Source organism: Ostrea edulis, chromosome 6, assembly GCF_947568905.1.
Source record: "Ostrea edulis chromosome 6, xbOstEdul1.1, whole genome shotgun sequence".
NCBI classification, from domain to species: Eukaryota; Metazoa; Mollusca; class Bivalvia; order Ostreida; family Ostreidae; genus Ostrea; species Ostrea edulis.
In genome coordinates, this window is record NC_079169.1 from 74,230,082 (window position 1) to 74,248,855 (window position 18,774).

The window sequence follows — 18,774 nt, forward strand, 5'->3', positions numbered from 1 at the left end:
TATACAACATAGGGACTTCATACTTCGTAGACAGAAAGATCAAAGTCAGAGGTGACTGATTAGGTTAAGGTCATTCAGTCAAGATCAAATCTGCTGCATTGAATGTGGCCATGGTCAGGAGCATAGTGATTTACAGACACATTATTTCTGTTAATTAGTGAAAAGGATAAGCAGAAAGAGGCAGAAATCACCACAGTGTTCGCCCAGATTCGTCCAGATGAAATCCCTGAGGTCCCCCAGCAAAAGTTCTTGTTCAGGGGCAACAGAGAGGAAGAAATAGAAAAGTAATGGAAATTTCTTATCTGTCATTGTGATAAATGAAATATGGTTTACAAGTGCATAATTAAAAAAGAATATCAATACTTTTTTCATTTGAGCAGAAAAATTTCAGTTGCTATTTACATGAGATATTGGGATAAGTCACAATGCATTTATTTTTTCTTAACTCTGATTCAAGTTCTGATTAATTGTTGGGGTTTATTACTTTGTACGTTTACAGAGAAAAATCACCACCAGGGTTTGGCAACAGGAGGAGAATTGACAGGATTCCCTATGGGAACCAACCCAAGTTTACACCCAGTGGGAGGAAGCTTAAGGGACGGGGCACATTGGTGAGTGTTCAGACTGTAAAAAGTCGTAATACCCAAGTTTACACCCAGTGGGAGGAAGCTTAAGGGATGGGGCACATTAGTGAGTGTTCAGACTGTAAAAAGTCGTAATACCCAAGTTTACACCTAGTGGGAGGAAGCTTGAGGGACGGGGCACATTGGTGAGTGTTCAGACCGTAAAAAGTCGTAAAAAATCTATGATATACATGTAAATATTGTTGTTTTTAAAAGATTAGGAGTGTGGGGTTTTTTTGTCATTGTGTTTAAGCCACTGAGAGGGACACTACACATCTAGTCCACTGTTTCATGCAGTTATTTAGAAATCATCTAGTTTGAAAAGTCCCGTGGGGATCTGGGTTAGAATAGGTCCTCAGTACCCCTTACTTGTCGTAGAAGGTGACTAAATGGGGCAGTCCTTAGGATGAAACCACAAAAACCGAGGTCCCGTGTCACAGCAAGTGTGGCACGATAAAGATCCCTCCCTACTCAAAGGCCATAAGCGCCGAGCATAGGCCGAAATTTTGCAGCCCTTTACCGGAAGTGGTGACGTCTCCATATGAGTGAAATATTCTCGAGAGGGACGTTAAACAATATTCAATCAATCAATCTAGTTTGAAAATATATTTATCAATATCAACTGCTTCGGTTATTATTTCCCGCAAACAATCACCTTATTCAGCTGTCCAGTGTGTAAAAGTTTTAAAAGCTATTATTTGTCGTATTTCTAATAATCATATTGATATTTTGTGTACCCAGCAGGGGTAATGGTTCCATTAGGACAGCTTTAGATCATTTCTTTAACAGAATATTCACAAATAAAACTAGAGATAGATACCTGTATTTTATCACCCATAATGTCAAAAGACATTAAATTGTTTTGTGTGTTGTTTTTTTGTAATAAAAAGAGATATAGAAGCCGGAGCAGAAGTGAAACTCCCCCACACTGGAGACGGGCGATCGAGTCCAGACTGAGACCATCCCAAACTGACGAGGTGGAGGATCAAAGTCAAGGAGAGAGGTGGACAAGGGGAGACAGGATGGCTGACAGGAGAGACAGACAGCCAATGAGAGAGAGGTACATACAGGAAAACAACCAGGAGTCAAGGAGGAGGAGGTTAAACATGATTTCACTATTCTGTCATTAGTTCACGATTACTACAGTAAAACTAAGATGAAGTGAACGAAAGGTGAATATTGGGATAAACTAAAGTGGTACTCTTTTGTAAGAATTAATATTATAGTTAAATTTTATGGGGAGAAATTGCCTGTTTCAAGAAGTTATAGTTACTGTTCAGATTGTTCTCTATTGACATAGCAAACAATTATATTTTATTTACCAAATTTTCTTAATTCATGATGTTTCAAACAATTAGAGAGGACAAACCAGATAGAATGGAAGATGAGAAAAGATCCAGACAGGATAAGTCTGACAAGAGACCAAACAGAGAAAGAAAAGAATCCATCCGAGAGGATCGATCTCCCAATAGGAGAGATAGGGAGACAGATCGAGAGAAAGACAAAGGGAAAAATAGAAGGCAAGACAGGGAGAGCAATAAAAGAAAAGACAGTGTTGAGGATAGAAAGAAGAGACGTGACAGAAGCCCTTCCTCAGACGGGGAAGTGTCTGACGATTCGTCACCCCCCAGACAGAGGGACAAGGAGAGATACAAATCCGGAGACAAGGAAAGGAACATCAGACGCAGGTACAGCCAAAATTTTGTTAATTTTACTATTGTTGCTATGGAAATCTTTTGCTATTCTATTCAACATGTTTCTACAACTTTTTTAAAACATAGGTACTAAAAGCGAACAATAAACAGCTTTTTATTTCAATCTTACACAATAACATGTCATTAGTATTATTGGTCACATTCCCACTGCTGTTGTAGATCTCCAGGTGATTCTAGAGAGAGGAGGAACATGTCTGCGGGTGATTCTAGAGAGAGGAGGAACATGTCTGCGGGTGATTCTAGAGAGAGGAGGAGGGACGTGGAGCAAGAGCGCAGACGAGTAGAAGTCAGCAGACGAAGCCCTCGGAGGACATCATCCACGCACAACAGGCGAAGAAAATCAAGGCATGAATAAAAAGCGTACAGATCTATCTGCTTTTATTATGTCTCCCTTTCCCAGAAGGGGAACATATTGTTTTAGTGTCTTTTGACATAGGTCTATGATATTTGGTATCTGGGTATACCATGGTAAGACAGTGTATCGTGTGCCATTTTTGATGACCTTGACCTTTTATGTTAAGGCCAATAATATAATTTTTGGGGTATTTTTTTGTCTTTTGACATAGGCTTTTGATATTTGGTATGTTCACAAAACTATTCCTTGGTTGAAGCACATATACACGTAAGTGACTGCTATGTACCATAACTAAATTTTCCACCTAAAGATGATCCATAAGAATGTTTTTTAAAAAACTATGGAAAACGTAAGGGGAGACATCAACTTTAGTGTGCTAAAATAATTCTTCCTAGTTTTAACATTGGTTCCATTCAGTTGTTTCTGTACAGAGTTACACAAACTTTAGGTCAGCAATTACACACGATGCACTCATGGCTTCTGGTTAAGGAGGTAAAGCACAACTGAGAAAATTGTGGATAGAAAATGGAGAAAGTATACAATAATATATTGGAATTGAAAACTTTAAAATTTGCCTTATTTTCTTGGAAAATACAGTTTTAGTAGAAAGTTACAGGAAAAATATCAAAACCTGCAGGATTTGAACTCACGATCTATTGATCATCAATTTATGCGTTATCCTAATGTGCATACCAGTCAGATGACAATATTTTGCTTGACATGGAATGTATTGCTGAAATTTATTTTTGTGTCGTAAGGAAGTCAATGATGATGTGTTGTTCCTCTTCAACGCGTAATGTCCGTGTTGTGAGGAATGTGTAATGTCTGTGTTGTGAGGAATGTGTAATGTCTGTGAGGAACATGTAATGTCCGTGTTGTGAGGAACGCGTAATGTCCGAGTTGTGAGGAATGCGTAATGTCCGTGTAATGTCCGAGTTGTGAGGAACGTGTAATGTCTGTGTTGTGAGGAACGCGTAATGTCTGTGTTGGGAGGGTTGTCCCACTTTATGGACCCCTTGATAACTATTCATTACATTAATATAAGTGAATACTGTTAGTGATATTTGTAAACATTTGTGTTCTGTATTTGAAAATGATTGGGTTTAAAAAACAAGGAGATAAGAATTAAAACTTTCGCATTGAGCAGTATATTATCCACTAGGTTCAAAAGATGTATAAAGTAATCACAAATTGTATCTTTCTTTCATTAAGTTCCAGTTCAGCAGATTCAGAGAGAAGATCAAGGTCGAAAGAGAAAGTGCCTAGAAGGTCACGGTCAAACTCCAGAAACAAGGGCAGGCGACGATACAGCTCTAGTAGTGGGTCAAGTTCGCGGTCCAGAAGTGGAGACAGAAGACCTCCACCTGCAAGGTATGCTTATTTTTGTTTCATATTTGAAGTTGAATTTTAATGTGTTTGCCTATTGTGAGTGATATTGTTTGAGTGCTGAAGTCTTTCGCAAAGTTTTTGAGTTACCGGTCCTTTTGATGATTTTACCTATCAGAACAGTGAAATACAGTGGAGCCTCATTAATCAGAACAGTGAAATACAGTGGAGCCTTGTTAATCTGGACACTTGGTTTCTTACCAGAATCATCAGAATCGCAGTTTTATTTTATATCTTCCTGTCAGAATCAATATGCTTACTTTGTTTATGTGCACTATGAGATAAGAATTACTAAATAAATTGTGATGATATTTTAAACAATTACATGTATTTCAAAGCACAAAAATTAAAATACCCATGTCCTTGTAGATATTTACATGTACAATTTGTATATTTAATTTCAGAGGGCAATCTAAAATATGTTGAATGTAAAAATTCAGGGCGTACAGCCAAATAGTCAAAATTATGCACCACACAGACTAAAAGCAACTAATCCATTTCTACATGTAACTGGGGAAAAAATAAATGCTTCATATTCTATAGGCCTAATTATTCAAGCCAATATCTGGGGGCAAAGTCATCCAAGCTCATTATTACAAACTAATTCTGCTTTGATCTCCACACACACTTATTATTTTGATCCGCTATTAAGTAACTGAAAAGAACTCCATGTGACATCAAAATTACAGGTGTCTGCATGCACAAACAAGAATTGCCATACTTGTTAAAAACAAATTTTCTTGCTTCTACCCAGAATTTAAAAATTGCAAAACAATAAAAGCTCTACGGCATTGTTATGAGAATCAATCTACACAGTTACATGGTACGTTCTTAATATTTTACACATGAAAATAACTGTCAGATCATGTTAATAAATACATTTAACTTAAGAGGAGTAACATATCTTCATAATGGGATGTCTTTGTGAAACATGAATGAGATAGTCAAATTGCTGGGTAGCTCAGTAGCTTAACGTGTCAACAGTGATTTGTAGATCGTGGATTTGAGTCTAGCAGGAATTTTAATTAATCCAGATTAATGATACAATTTTCAATGCATTTTAACATTTTGTTGTAAAACCTGGCTGTCTGGATCTGGAACATGAATTTTTGGATGGATTAACGATGCAAATTAACATATAAAAATTTTGTTCCCTTAAAAATGTTGTCTGGAAGGCAAAGTATCCAGATAAATGGCGCCCAGATTGCTGAGGCCGCACTGTGTACTCAGTCTGTCACTTTCTTCTGATCCAACAAATTCTTTGGACGGGCAGTTTTCAAAAATTCTGCTTCATAATCAAATACTTTACATGTTTGTTCAATAAGACTTGTTAAATGTACACATTTCAGGATGAAGATTGCTATTTTTATATCAATGTAAATTGTGTTTTAAGGATTATTAAGAAGAAATCGGAAAGTCCTCCCCCAACACACTGGAAGCCAGGGCAGAAGCCACTAAACTCTGAATCAAAAAACAGGTAAGATTCATTCAACTGTAAACTCAGATTTAAAAAAACAGGTCAGATTCATTCAACTGTAAACTCAGATTAAAAAAACAGGTCAGATTCATTCAACTTTATATAAAGAAAATCTTAAACTTCATATACTAGTTCATTTGAAACTGGTTTAAATTGAATGTTTTAGATAATTAACATGATTAGACTTTGTTTCACTCATTAGGGATCAATCAAGTTCAGTGAAAGTGAATGGTAGCCTGAGCAGTTCCAGATATAGTGCAGATAGACGAGAAATCTCAGATGAACGGAGAGAACACAGAGAAAATGAATTTAGATCCACCATCAGAAAATCTCCAGACGACAAAAGAGCGGACCATCCTAGTAAAACTAATGAAGTTCTGCAACAAAGTCGAATACAGTATGACTTGGAAAAGAAAGAGGTACCCATCAAAGCCCATCCAATGAAGTCATTAAATGACGCTAAACCAAGAAGGTCAAGGTCATCAAGCAGATCAAGATCAGATTCAGAAAGTTCTTCCTCCAGCTCAGATGAATCTGATGATAATGGCACAACTGAGGAACAAAAGAAAGAGAAAAAAGTTGAGGTATTTTCTACATATACATGTATATATGAATTTTACCTCACCGCCTAGTCAGAAATAGGTCGTATTCTAAATATCCCAGGTTTAAATTTCTGGAGCAGGTTGATTATCAAGTAATATTATTGTCATGTATGTTTAGTCTCCCGCTTTTAGCAAAATGCACGGGACATTACTTTGGGTCTGTACATCATTTTGTCTGTCTGTCACACTTTTGTTTTCACACACAAAGTCATTAAACTTTTATAATGACATTTTATACAATAAATTCCTTTAACTTGAAGAAGAATCCTATTGATTTTGAGGTCAAAGACCAAGGTCAGAAATTTATATTTAAATAAAATGGTTTCCTGATGATAACTTTAGTTTCCTTAAAGCTTGTGCAATGATGCTGAAGGTGGTGAATTTCTATAACATAAGAAAGACCTCTATCGATTTTTGAGATCAAAAGGTAAAAGGTCATGGTCACAATTCATATAAGGTATTGAATTGTTTTATACTGTGAATCTAGCCTCTTTCCTTCTTCCTGGTGACTAAGCATTTACTTTTAAGATCAAGGGCATTGTAATCGAAATAATGAAGTCGGTATAATCAAATTAATGAAGTCGGTATAATCAAATTAATGAAGTCGGTATAATCAAACTAATGAAGTCGATATAATCAAATTAATGAAGTAGGCAATGAAAACCAACAAACCAGAAATTCTTCTTTCCAAAATTAATGAAGGAATTAACAAAAAACAAAAAACAATAAAACCCACAAACTGAAGTTGCTCTCTTTTCAAGTTGTAAGATACATCAGTTTTGGAATTATTTCAAATCTTGATAATTGACACTTCATGACAATAAAATTTGTTGCTTTATTTGCTCTTAATACATTTATGTATAAACAATTGAGATCAGAATGTGTCTACTTTTTGTGAGTTCATTAAGTGGGGGGTTACCATGTTTATTGCTCTCTCTTCAGCTGCATTATTTTAGGTGTTCCACCCACTCATTCTGTTCTAAGACAGGGGACATGAATTCCCTGAATTAGCTTTATATTCTGTTCTAAGACTGGGGACATGAATTCCCTGAATTAGCTTTATATTCTGTTCTAAGACAGGGGACATGAATTCCCTGAATTAGCTTTATATTCTGTTCTAAGACAGGAGACATGAATTCCCTGAATTAGCTTTATATTCTGTTCTAAGACAGGGGACATGAATTCCCAGAATTAGCTTTATATTCTGTTCTAAGACAGGGGACATGAATTCCCTGAATTAGCTTTATATTCTGTTCTAAGACAGGGGACATGAATTCCCTGAATTAGCTTTATATTCTGTTCTAAGACAGGGGACATGAATTCCCTGAATTAGCTTTATATTCTGTTCTAAGACTGGGGACATGAATTCCCTGAATTAGCTTTATATTCTGTTCTAAGACAGGGGACATGAATTCCCAGAATTAGCTTTATATTCTGTTCTAAGACAGGGGACATGAATTCCCTGAATTAGCTTTATATTCTGTTCTAAGACTGGGGACATGAATTCCCTGAATTATCTTATTCTGTTCTAAGACAGGGGACATAAATTCCCTGAATTAGTTTGTTTAAAAATGACATTGAATCATATCAATGAAGTACTCAGCTGTAAAAAAAAAAAAACCAAAAAAACAAAAACAAAAAAACCCAAATTTTGAAGCATTATATTTCTCGTGTACTTGACATCAAGGATATTTTTGGTGGGCAGTGTATGGTTCGATAACAATAATTAAACCATGATAAATAAGTGTTATATTGGAAAGGTTTGATTGTATATTGTTTAGTGTATTGGAAAGGTTTATAATAAAATTCATGTTTGTGTTGTACAGGAAAAGTTTAAATGGCAGCCACCACCTGAGCCGGAGGAGGAATTTAAGCCCAAACAAAGGGTATGCATGTTGAAATTTCTTTAAATTTTGATAGAGAACTTACATTTACGGTAGTATATCGTAGTTTGCCAAATATAATACACACTTTTTTCAAGAATTTTTTGGTGTATCATGTGGCCATTGTTTTTCCCTGGTTGGAACTCGGCAGTGAAGTAATGTTTCACTCGGAGACATAGCCTTCATAGATACTGTTAGCTTTTTCATGTTGTTCATCTATTTGAAAGTGTTGATAATTAAATCATTATATAACAGCAAAAATAATATTCATTAGATCTGAATATTCTTCACCTTGTATGTGGCACCACCATTCTAGCATGTGTACACAATGCCTTGTCATGTGCTAGAATAAACAAAGCTAAATTGTAAATAATGTGTCACTAAAAGTTAGTTACTCTAAAGTTTATGAATATCTTTCAATGAAATGTTAATTTGAAGCTTTGAAATAACTTTTAATGAGCAAAAAAAATAATGAGACGGCATCCAGCACATTTTACGAAGCCATATTTGAGTACACTGTGCTTGTCATTTGATTTTGTCAGATACCCCCTCAGGGTATAGAAAGAAAAACAACAATCATGCAGAGTGAATTAGCATATGGTCCGATTTCCACGAGTCTGCATACACTATTACATTTTCTTTTGCTGTAATCAACTGGTATGGATACGATACCCATCTTCATGCAACAAAATTTCAAAAGGTGCTTGAATTTTTTCATTTCTCTGCCATATCGAAGGTATTGTTTTTACAGAGAGCAGTAATTATTTACAGCACCTATTAATGTCTGATCATAATCATTTTTATAAATTAACGAGAGGGTTGATATATTGCACCTAATGTAAATCACTGGCGGTGTGTTTATTACAACAAATCAAACCCTAGTTTAACATTTTTATTGTATTTTTACAACATTGACTATTTAATTGATTTCAATTTAAACAAGAAAATATCTAATCTTTTCAAACTTTAATGCTATAAAATTTCATGCTTTGCTAAAATTAAAATGATCATTACCCAAGTATTTTTTGAAGATATTCAGTGAAGATTATCTCAAAGTTTCTCAAAAATATAGCTGTGCGGTTTGCTAATTTTTCATCTTTGTTCAGAATTCATTATTTCCTCAAAAATATTCTGTGAAAATTAGCGCAAAATATATATAAAGTTAAATTACCACTTGGTCGAACTTTTGCTGCATATTAAACAAACGAAGTGCTTTTTTGGTCCAGTTTTCAGACCCTAGAGGGGTGGTGGTGGTGTATTAAATACAACTGTGTATTATATTTTGCAAATTATGGTAATATAATTACAAAACTAAGGCTGTTACAAAATATTTGGAGGCTGAAATACACTGTAGTTGATTTTGCAGTTCAAATGATTATTTTACTTTAAAAAAAAACATTTAGAGGAGGGAGGGGGTATGTAATAATTATTTAATATTAAGCTCAATGTATATGTATTTATTATTAGAATGTTCACTCTGATAAGAAAGAAGAGAGTGTGAGAACACCAGTGAGAATCAAGACCCCACCAATGCCTCCAATAGGACAAGTAGCTGAGGCCACATCAGAACTAGCAAGGTAAGACCCCGCCAATGTCTCCAATAGGACAGGTAGCAGAGGCTACATCAGAACTAGCAAGGTAATACAAAAACAAAATGCCTTCAAACATGGCTTTCAGGGTAGAGGTGTGTATTGCTCAAGATTTTCCGATACGATACAATACAATATTTTCTGATGCGATATCCAATATATTGGATTTACAATGTAGTTAAGCATTTTCTGAAGTAAAATATCAAAATTTTAAAAAAATGAAGTGGTTTAATATCTTTATTTCATAACAAAACAAACAATGAGAATTAAAGTCTGAGGAAACTCCAATGTCACAATGTAAAAGCGGGGATTAAAGTCTGAGAAATCTCCGATGTGTCACAATGTAAAAGTGGGGATTAAAGTCTGAGGAATCTCTGATGTCACAATGTAAAAGTGGGGATTAAAGTCTGAGAAATCTCTGATGTGTCACAATGTAATAGCGGGTATTGAAGTCAGAGGAATCTCCATTGTCATAATGTAAAAGGGGGTATAAAGTCTGAGGAATCGTGTTCCTGTTAGAAGCCATTTTTAAATTATGAACTTCGATCCTGACTATTAAAAGGGCTATTTTTAAACCCGACATTATATTGTATCGTATCGTCGAAACACGGTATCGTATATCGCTGGACAGGCGTATACCAGTACATTTCGAGATATCGATATATTGATTCACCCCTATTTCAGAGTTCTTGATTTTCTGAAACCAGGGTGAATGATTGGCAGCATTCCAAAATAAACAAAAAAGGTGTTATTTATGTGATCTTCAATGGGCCAAGGATGGTCCTTTGTAATAAGCATTGGGAAAGGGTGAATCTTGTTTTATTCTAGTATTCTAGTCATTATTTTAACTTCTCATTCCTTTTTCCTTCCTGAAGAATATTCCATTACTTTTCCCCAATTTGAATGGCCTTGGCCTTATGCATTTTTAAATATTGATGTGAGACCCCTGATGTTGTCTAATACTCAACAGGGGAAGATCCTGAAAATTTTTAAAGAGGGAAGGCAACTTTAGAAGGTACTTATTTTGCTGAAAATGGGGGGGGGGGGGGGGGGGGGGGGGGTGGGGTTGCAGCCCCCAGAATGGTACAAAATAATCCTGACCCCTCCCCTGTCCCCACATCTGCATTTGCTCAGCAGGTGATTAAAACGTTTGAAGTCATGTGACATTACATTACAGGAGGAGTAATAGATGGGACATCCAGACAAGTGACACACAGAGGAAGTTGAGTGAGTCTACAACAAGTCCTGTTGCCAGAAAGTCCAATAGTCCAACGCTTCATAAAACTAAACGTTCCTCATCCGAATCGTCATCATCTGGATCAGATAGCTCCAACTCACGCTCTCCATCACCTACAAGCAAGTTTCTGTATGGAGAAAGTGAAAGTAAAGTAGTTGAAGAAGCTCCCAAAGCAACCAATCAGCAGGCAGCTCTGGGTGCAATGAATAGGGCTTTGTCGAGCATGCTGGATATACCGATTCCAGCAGCACCTGAGAAATCACCAGAGAAACAAAAAGAACCCAAGTCATCTCTGGATGAAAGGATCAAAGACTTTAAGTAGGTTTTATTGTGGTTGGGGAAAAAATTAACAAGACTTGCTTTTAGCTTAAATTACCTGTATTTACTATATCCTGTTTTTGAAGGAATTTTGCTTTTAGTCGGGAAAATGGTAATACATGTAAAACCACTCCACACCATATGATTTTCTCTCTATAAATTACAAAATGTGAAACATTTTTGAAAAGCCAGTGTATTATATACTTTTCTTGTAATTGTGTCTGTGGAACCTACCGTATATACTCGCCTATAAGTCGGTCCACATATAAGTCAGTTGTATTTTTTAAGGTTATTTTATAGGAATTTGCCATTGACCCGCTTATAAGTCGATACAGATTTTGTCAGAATCGGTCGACAATTTCAAGTCAATGCTCTAGTGTTTTTACCTGTGTTTCAAAAAATATTTTGAGAAATTAATAATTATGAGGTGCTCAATATCCAAGCCATACCTGTTTGGGGTTTAAACACAACCCTTGATCTATTATGGGCAATGATCCCTTGTTTACCTATGCAATTATGGTCTCCTAATTACCAGTACCTGACACAGTGTGACTGTTTACTTAGTGGCACATGCCTCTGTTATTGTGGGATTCTGGTATAAATTCATTGTATCAACAATTTTAAGAGTCAAGAATGATGATCTAAATTATCTGTTAACAATATTCAATCTTTTATGAAATATATTTCAGCCAGTACACATATGAATATTTCAATATCAAATCGGGTTCGCAATTCAATTTTACCGATAAACGATAGATTAGTTGAATATTGAAAGTATTAATCGTAGCGGTATGTAAATAATTTTTAACTAGATAAAAATATGCAAATACTTGTACTTTATACATAATTTTAAAATACATAAACAATACAATATGTCTAGATAATCATTTGTGTGGTAGTCCATGATAATCGTCGGAGTTGTTTAAAAAAACACTACATTCCACCGCCCAGAAAAAACCCAATCTTCTTAGAATGCGCCTATAAGTCGGACATAGAGTTTTGGACCAAAAATTGACTCCCAAAAATCCGACTTATAGGCGAGTATATACGGTATTGATCATGTCATCCTCACAATATGCCCACAGAGCATGTTTAATTTTTCCCATCTTCCCAAGTCAAGGGTTTATGATCCGCTCCGCTCAGAAACCCTTTATTTGGGAGGATGAATTTTTCCTTGCGTACTTTTTTTCTGTATCAGCAACTTCCACAAAATTGAACTAGTTGTATCCCCAAGGAGTTCAGGGGTATATGAGAATGACCATGTCCGTCATTTGTTGTGCTGTATTGTCAGGAAAATAAATTTGAAATGGATAGACATTAGAAACGCATAGTTGGCAAAAATAGGGGATCTTGAACAAGGGCTTATGACATATGAAATGAGTTACCAGACTTGATATTTCCTGAGCCTTGGCAAGGGAAATATTCAAACCCGGTAACGAATTTCATGTGTCATAAGCATGAATGTAAGATTTTATTTATCACACAACTATCATTAAATGCACATTTTAAATTACTGTCTATTTCACAATCCGATGTCACAGAAATTTTTTGCTTTCAATTGGATTGTGACGTCGTCCCTATGTCACGGTTTGAAGAAACTTTAAATTATTTTCAATTCATAAAAACACAAAATCCTCTTGGAACAACCTTGGTGACAAAACAAGGTCTTTTAGTGTCAACAATTTCAAAGGATGACATGTTGTTTTGTTTATGTGGCGCATGAATGATAGACCTACCTAATTTGCATAATTATGAACCTGGGAAAAGTAATGTTGTGTGATAAAGGTTGATAATGACAGACGAAAGTTTATCATGATTTGAGGTCACTGGTTCATAATTACAGTCTTATTGTTTGGCTCATAACTTTGTGATGGGGAGATATTAGAAGCTCACACTGGTGTAAAATTAGCTTATGACTGTAGTACCAACAAATTATTATATAGCAATGGAAGCCTTCTTATGATGTGGGATCCAATTTATGTCCTCACAACAAAGAGATAAACCTGTTAATCAAGAAAAGTAGCCTCCATGAAAATGAATGATACATGTAGCACAAAATATGTAGTAACATTCACTATAGAATCTTTTCTTTCCAGTGTCAGTGTGTCAAAATCGAAGGTGGAAATAGCAACCCGTAGGTCAAGGTCGGGAAGCTCCAGTTCTTCCTCATCTGATGGATCCAGCAGGTCTAGATCACCCAAAAATTCCAAGTCTAGACAAGGGTAAAAACTGATTGTTTTAAATATGTGGCATGATACATTATAGATTTCAATTTTCTTACCTTTTTAGCTCTTCTGAGCCGAAGGCTCAAAGAGCTAATGCTATGGCCATTTGTGCGGTGTGCGTAAACTTTTTAGAAAAAGGGCTATAACTCAAGAACCCCTTGGCCAATTTTTCTCAAATTTGTTACAGGGTATCATTGGCCCAAGGGCTTTCATACATACTAAATAGGGGGATGTGACCCTTTAACAAGGGGAGATAATCAGGAAAATACAAACAAAAGTAGTGGTTGCTAAAAAATCGTCTTCTCAAGAACCACAGGGCAGATTATCACCAAACTTACACATAAGGATGAGGATATGTTGTAGATTAAAAATTGTTCAAGTCATTACCCTGGGGCAAAGGGCGTGGTCTCAAGGTCACTTCAAAGTTAACCTAAATTTAAAAAAAATTTAAATTCCTTAAATCTTAGATATTTTAGTCATTATAAGGACTAGGATCATCAAATTTTGACAGTTGATGCATCTTAGGACCTTGTGTCAAGTTGTCTCAAAAGTAGGTCACGGTGACCTACTTTTTGAATTTTGCAGGTATTTATTTTAAAATTAATTTTGATGCATATCTTGGACACTTTGAAGCCTATGATCATCAAAACTTGTCAGTTGGTGGATCATGGGACCTTGAAATGCGTCAACTGAAAAATAGGTCACCGTGACCTACTTTCTGAATTTTATGGCTTATCATTTATAGATATATTTTAAGTTGTTATTTCAAATACCGAGAGGTTTCGAATCATCAAATCTTGTAAGTTGATGCATCTTGAGGCCTTGAAACATATTTATGAAAAAGTAGGTCACAGTGACCTACTTTTTGAATTTTGCAGATATTCAAATTTCACATTTCCAATTTTAGATGCATATTTTGGGCACTGTAAAACCTAGGATCATCAAACTTTGTCAGTTGATGCGTCTTCAGTCTTCGGTTTGTGTCGACCAAAAAGTAGGTCACCGTGACCTACTTTTGGTATTTGACAGCTAAATTACTATATTTCAGACACTATTTGACCTACAATCATCAAACTTTGTCAGTTGATGCATCTTGAGTCTTCGGAGTGTATCGACCAAAAAGTAGGTCACTGTGACCTACTTTTGGCATTTGACAGTTATATTTATATATTTCAGTCACTAATTGACCTACAATCATCAAACTTTGACAGTTGATGCATCTTGAGTCAACGGAGTGTGTCGACCAAAAAGTAGGTCACCTTGACCTACTTTTGGAATTGGACGGCTATATTTATATAATTCAGATACTATTTGACCTACAGTCATCAAACTTTGTCAGTTGTTGGGTCTTGCATGTTTGAAGGGTGTTGACGAAAAAGTAGGTCACCTTGACCTACTTTTGGAATTGGACGGCTATATATATATATTTCAGATACTATTTGACCTACAGTCATCAAACTTTGTCAGTTGATGGGTCTTGCATGTTCGGAGTTCGCTGACCAAAAAGTAGGTCACCATGACCTACGATTGGAATTTGACAGCTATATTTCAATATTCAGATACTAATTGGCTTAAAATCATCAAACTTTGTCAGTTGATATTTCTTGGGTTCTCAAAATGTGTAAACCAAAAAGTAGGTCACATTGACTTACTTTTTTTGAATTCTTAGGATTTAACTAAAGATTTAGAATACTAAGAGGCTAAGAATAGAAATGGTGGGGTTGTACAATTTATCAGAAGAGCGATTCTAGGCCCTTGGGCCTCTTGTTTATGCTATATGATATTTTATTCTATTAACTTTATTTGGTTTTGTCATCAGGAGGCAATCATCAAAATCTCCCAGAAGATTTTCATCAAAAAGAAATTCTTCAAGGTCACCAGGGTCTGGCAAAAAACGGTCTACAAGTCCTCAGCAAAGTAGATCATCTGCAAATCGCTCTAAAAGTCCACGGAAACTGACAACTAAAAGAAACTCGGTATCACCTAGGAGGTCAAAATCTCCAAGACGAAGGTCAATCTCACCTAGAAGATCAAGAGGAAGATCAGGTTCTCCAAGGAGATTAAAGTCCCCAAGAAGATCAAGGTCATCAAGAAGATCACCACGGAGACGATCCATCTCGCCAAGACGATCCAGATCACCCAGGAAATCTATTTCATCTCGCAAAAGATCAGTTTCTCCTCGAAGACGAGCCCCATCCTATCGATATAGGTCTCCTATAAGAAGACGGCTGTCTCCCCGCCGTAGAAGTAGGTCAAGGAGTCGATCCAGGAGACGTTCTCCAATAAGGCCAAGACAGAGGTACAGTTGATATATACATGAAGCTTTCTTTTTTTTAAAAATTGCAGTTAAGACAAACAAGTCTCTATATTTCCTGTCAATTTCATTGTACATTGATACATGCAAACAAATGACTTAAAATAGTCAAAATCAGTATATTGAGAGAAAAAAGCTGTTTGATTCATGTAGTTTTAAAGTAATGATATATTTTTTAAAATTTAAATAACTGACTTTCTTTTGTATAATGGTAGATCAAGGTCTCGTAGGAGTCGCAGTCGAAGAAGAGGAAGAAGCTCTAGCTCCAGAAGCAGAAGTAGAAGTAGGAAGCGTAGCAGTAGCATAAGTAGAGGCAGAAAGCGAAGCAGGAGCACAAGTAGGGGCAGGAGACGGAGTAGAAGTATTAGTAGAGGCAGAAGGCGCAGTAGAAGTCGCAGTATGAGTAGGCAGCGTAGCAGGAGCAGACGACGTAGTGACAGTCCTAGAGGCAGACGACGAAGCAGAAGTCGACGTCGCAGTAGGAGTAGATCTTAAAATTTCAAAGAAAAGTTTACTGTCTTGTGGATGAAAGTAGGACATGAGCCATGTGTGTGAAAATTTGTCATTTACTGTTTGTTTTATAATACATGTACATAAATTTTGTATACGTATCAACTTCATTGAATGTGTAAATCAATAGATATGGTTGATTTATTCAACATATCCTTTTTGAAATTTTATATTCATCTTAATGTACTAAGTAAAGCCAAAACTGTGTGATGCGAATTCTTCATCTTTAACAACAAATACATGTACATTGAATGAGTCAGACAAATCTCTGCTATATGGACTGCTAGTACTCCCTGTTTACACACTTTAAGCAACCGAAGACGTTTCAGAATTACTTGAATTATGGGAGAATGAATACAGCAGAAGCAAAAGTGTTTTTATCCCATGCGCCCATTGCATTTCATTATTTCCCCTTGATTCAAACACGATAGATGATTTATTAACTAGATTTATATTTTGTATTTGATTATTCAATTTCTCTGCAATATAACGGTTTGTGAATTAAGCATAACACGAAAGAATTATGACTCTAGAATTTCATGTTAATTTTGGACATGCATCTTCCAGATTTATATCAACAACCAACAAGACTATGGACAAATGTACCGGGACTGTTAAAAATGTCACTGTATTTTCCTATCCATGTAGAATGATCTTTTCTAAAGTACATGTATGCATTTAAAACCATGTTTATCCTTTTTCTTTTTTTCTTCTTCATAAAACTATGAAACACAGAAATATTTTAGTTCCTTATCAGAAGTCTAAAGTCACCTAATCATTGAAGAGAGTTAATGAAATAAAATCAAAATAATTTCATTGATAAGTTTGTCTTTTAGATCCTTTGAAGTTTAACTCCATTATTTAGTCAGATGTTTAAATCAAACTTTAATAGATGTGTACATGTATCTGTAATTTATCAATAAATATGACAAGAAACTTCTAATTTGAATCAGCAGTGGTTTCAAATGAATTTTTAAAAAAAATAATTCATTTTTGTATGAAAAATATGGTTAAAGTTTAACCATTTCAGTTCTTTGTCCAATATCTGTATATGTATGTAAAAGTGTGAAGTGGTAAAGACAGGGATGTGTGCAAAATTTAAAAAAAAAAAAAAAAAAAATAACATGGAGAATTTTGTTTTTACAGTTAAAGATTTATGACATCATGTTCGTTCCTTTGTGTCATTAAATAGCAGGAACAATTTTCATTATCTCACAATTTTTACAATGACATGAATGTTTTTCAATAAATTCATTGATTAATGCAATGCTATTTTGCAGTATCTTTTTTAACAGATTAGATTGTACGTTTCAGTCTGATGCGAGACCTGTGGATTCTGTTTCTTCAAAGATTTTTGTGTAACCCTGTCTAACCCAACACGGGATGCATCATCCTGTCGAATCATGACAGGTTACCCTTCATGTAACGAATATTTGTACTTGTTGGTTGAAGTCACCTTAAAAGGCAATTTGACACAGAATTGGTTATAATGAATTAGTATTGTTAAAGTAACAGTCTTCGTTATGAAATTAATTTTTTTCCGACAAATTTTCTAATTCTTGTCCAACACTTGAGTTTCACTGTGACCTAATGTACAGTAAATTTACCTGTACAACAAAGGTTGATTATTATGCCCACCTTTGAAAGAGGGCAAACTGTTCTGCACCTGTTGGTTGGTTGATCTGTAGACCAGGTCTTGTCCGCTCATCATCTTGAGAACCCTTTGCTTGACGAATGTCGTCAGACTTGGTACACTGGTACATCTTAAGGAGTAGATGACCCCTATTGATTTTGAAGTCACATGGTCAAGGTTCAATCCAGTCTGGACATAGGAGATACTGTCCACTCGATATCTTGAGAACCCTTTCCTTGACAAACATCAAACTTGGTACATCGTAAGGAGTAGATGAACCCTATTGATTTGGGGTTTCAAGGGTCAAACTGGACATGGTAATATATTGTAGTATATATATTGGAGAGAGGAGAAAATCTTTTGGCTGGACCGGGAATCGAACCCGGGACCCCTGCATTACTAGTCAGGTGCTCTAACCACTGAGCTGATATCCACGGTCCATATAGCCCTAATTACTACAATATATTGTCTCCTATATTTTGAGAATCATTTGTTCAAGTGACACCAAACTTGGAACACTGGCACATCCTAGAGAGTAAATGATCCCTATTGATTTTGAAGTCGTGGTCAATCTACACTGGACATATAGGAAAATATTGTCCACTCAATAACTTGAATTGTTTTGGCATCACTATCAGTTAAATGATACATGTGAAAATCCTTTTCAATTTTGCACCATATGGGGCATACATGTTTCCGAAACATTTCTTGTTTAAGAAATTAAAATTTTGAAAATGCATGAGGCTATGAATGGAGCTTTGCGTCGGCATACTTCAAGTGCATTAGAGCTTCATGATAAGTATGCCAACCTGAAGTGAAGAGCTCTGCATTCGAGCTTCATGATAAGTATGCCAACCTGAAGTGAAGAGCTCTGCATTAGAGCTTCATGATAAGTATGCCAACCTGA

At 35.7% G+C, this 18,774-nt stretch overlaps 1 protein-coding gene across 1 annotated transcript in view; it reads left to right on the top strand.

Moving 5' to 3' along the window:
* Nucleotides 1–17,501, top strand: part of LOC125647958 (peptidyl-prolyl cis-trans isomerase G-like) — a 31,729-nt gene extending 14,228 nt beyond the window's left edge. Inside the window, exons 10-23 of the mRNA XM_048874831.2 lie at nt 159–284; nt 500–611; nt 1,514–1,722; nt 1,982–2,311; nt 2,498–2,683; nt 3,906–4,064; nt 5,473–5,556; nt 5,759–6,140; nt 7,985–8,044; nt 9,509–9,618; nt 10,808–11,185; nt 13,282–13,407; nt 15,230–15,709; nt 15,940–17,501. Coding sequence (XP_048730788.2) covers nt 159–284; nt 500–611; nt 1,514–1,722; nt 1,982–2,311; nt 2,498–2,683; nt 3,906–4,064; nt 5,473–5,556; nt 5,759–6,140; nt 7,985–8,044; nt 9,509–9,618; nt 10,808–11,185; nt 13,282–13,407; nt 15,230–15,709; nt 15,940–16,219 — 3,022 coding nt within the window. The 3' untranslated portion in view covers nt 16,220–17,501. The remainder of the gene's footprint in view (nt 1–158; nt 285–499; nt 612–1,513; nt 1,723–1,981; nt 2,312–2,497; nt 2,684–3,905; nt 4,065–5,472; nt 5,557–5,758; nt 6,141–7,984; nt 8,045–9,508; nt 9,619–10,807; nt 11,186–13,281; nt 13,408–15,229; nt 15,710–15,939) is intronic.
* Nucleotides 17,502–18,774: the final 1,273 nt, after the last annotated feature.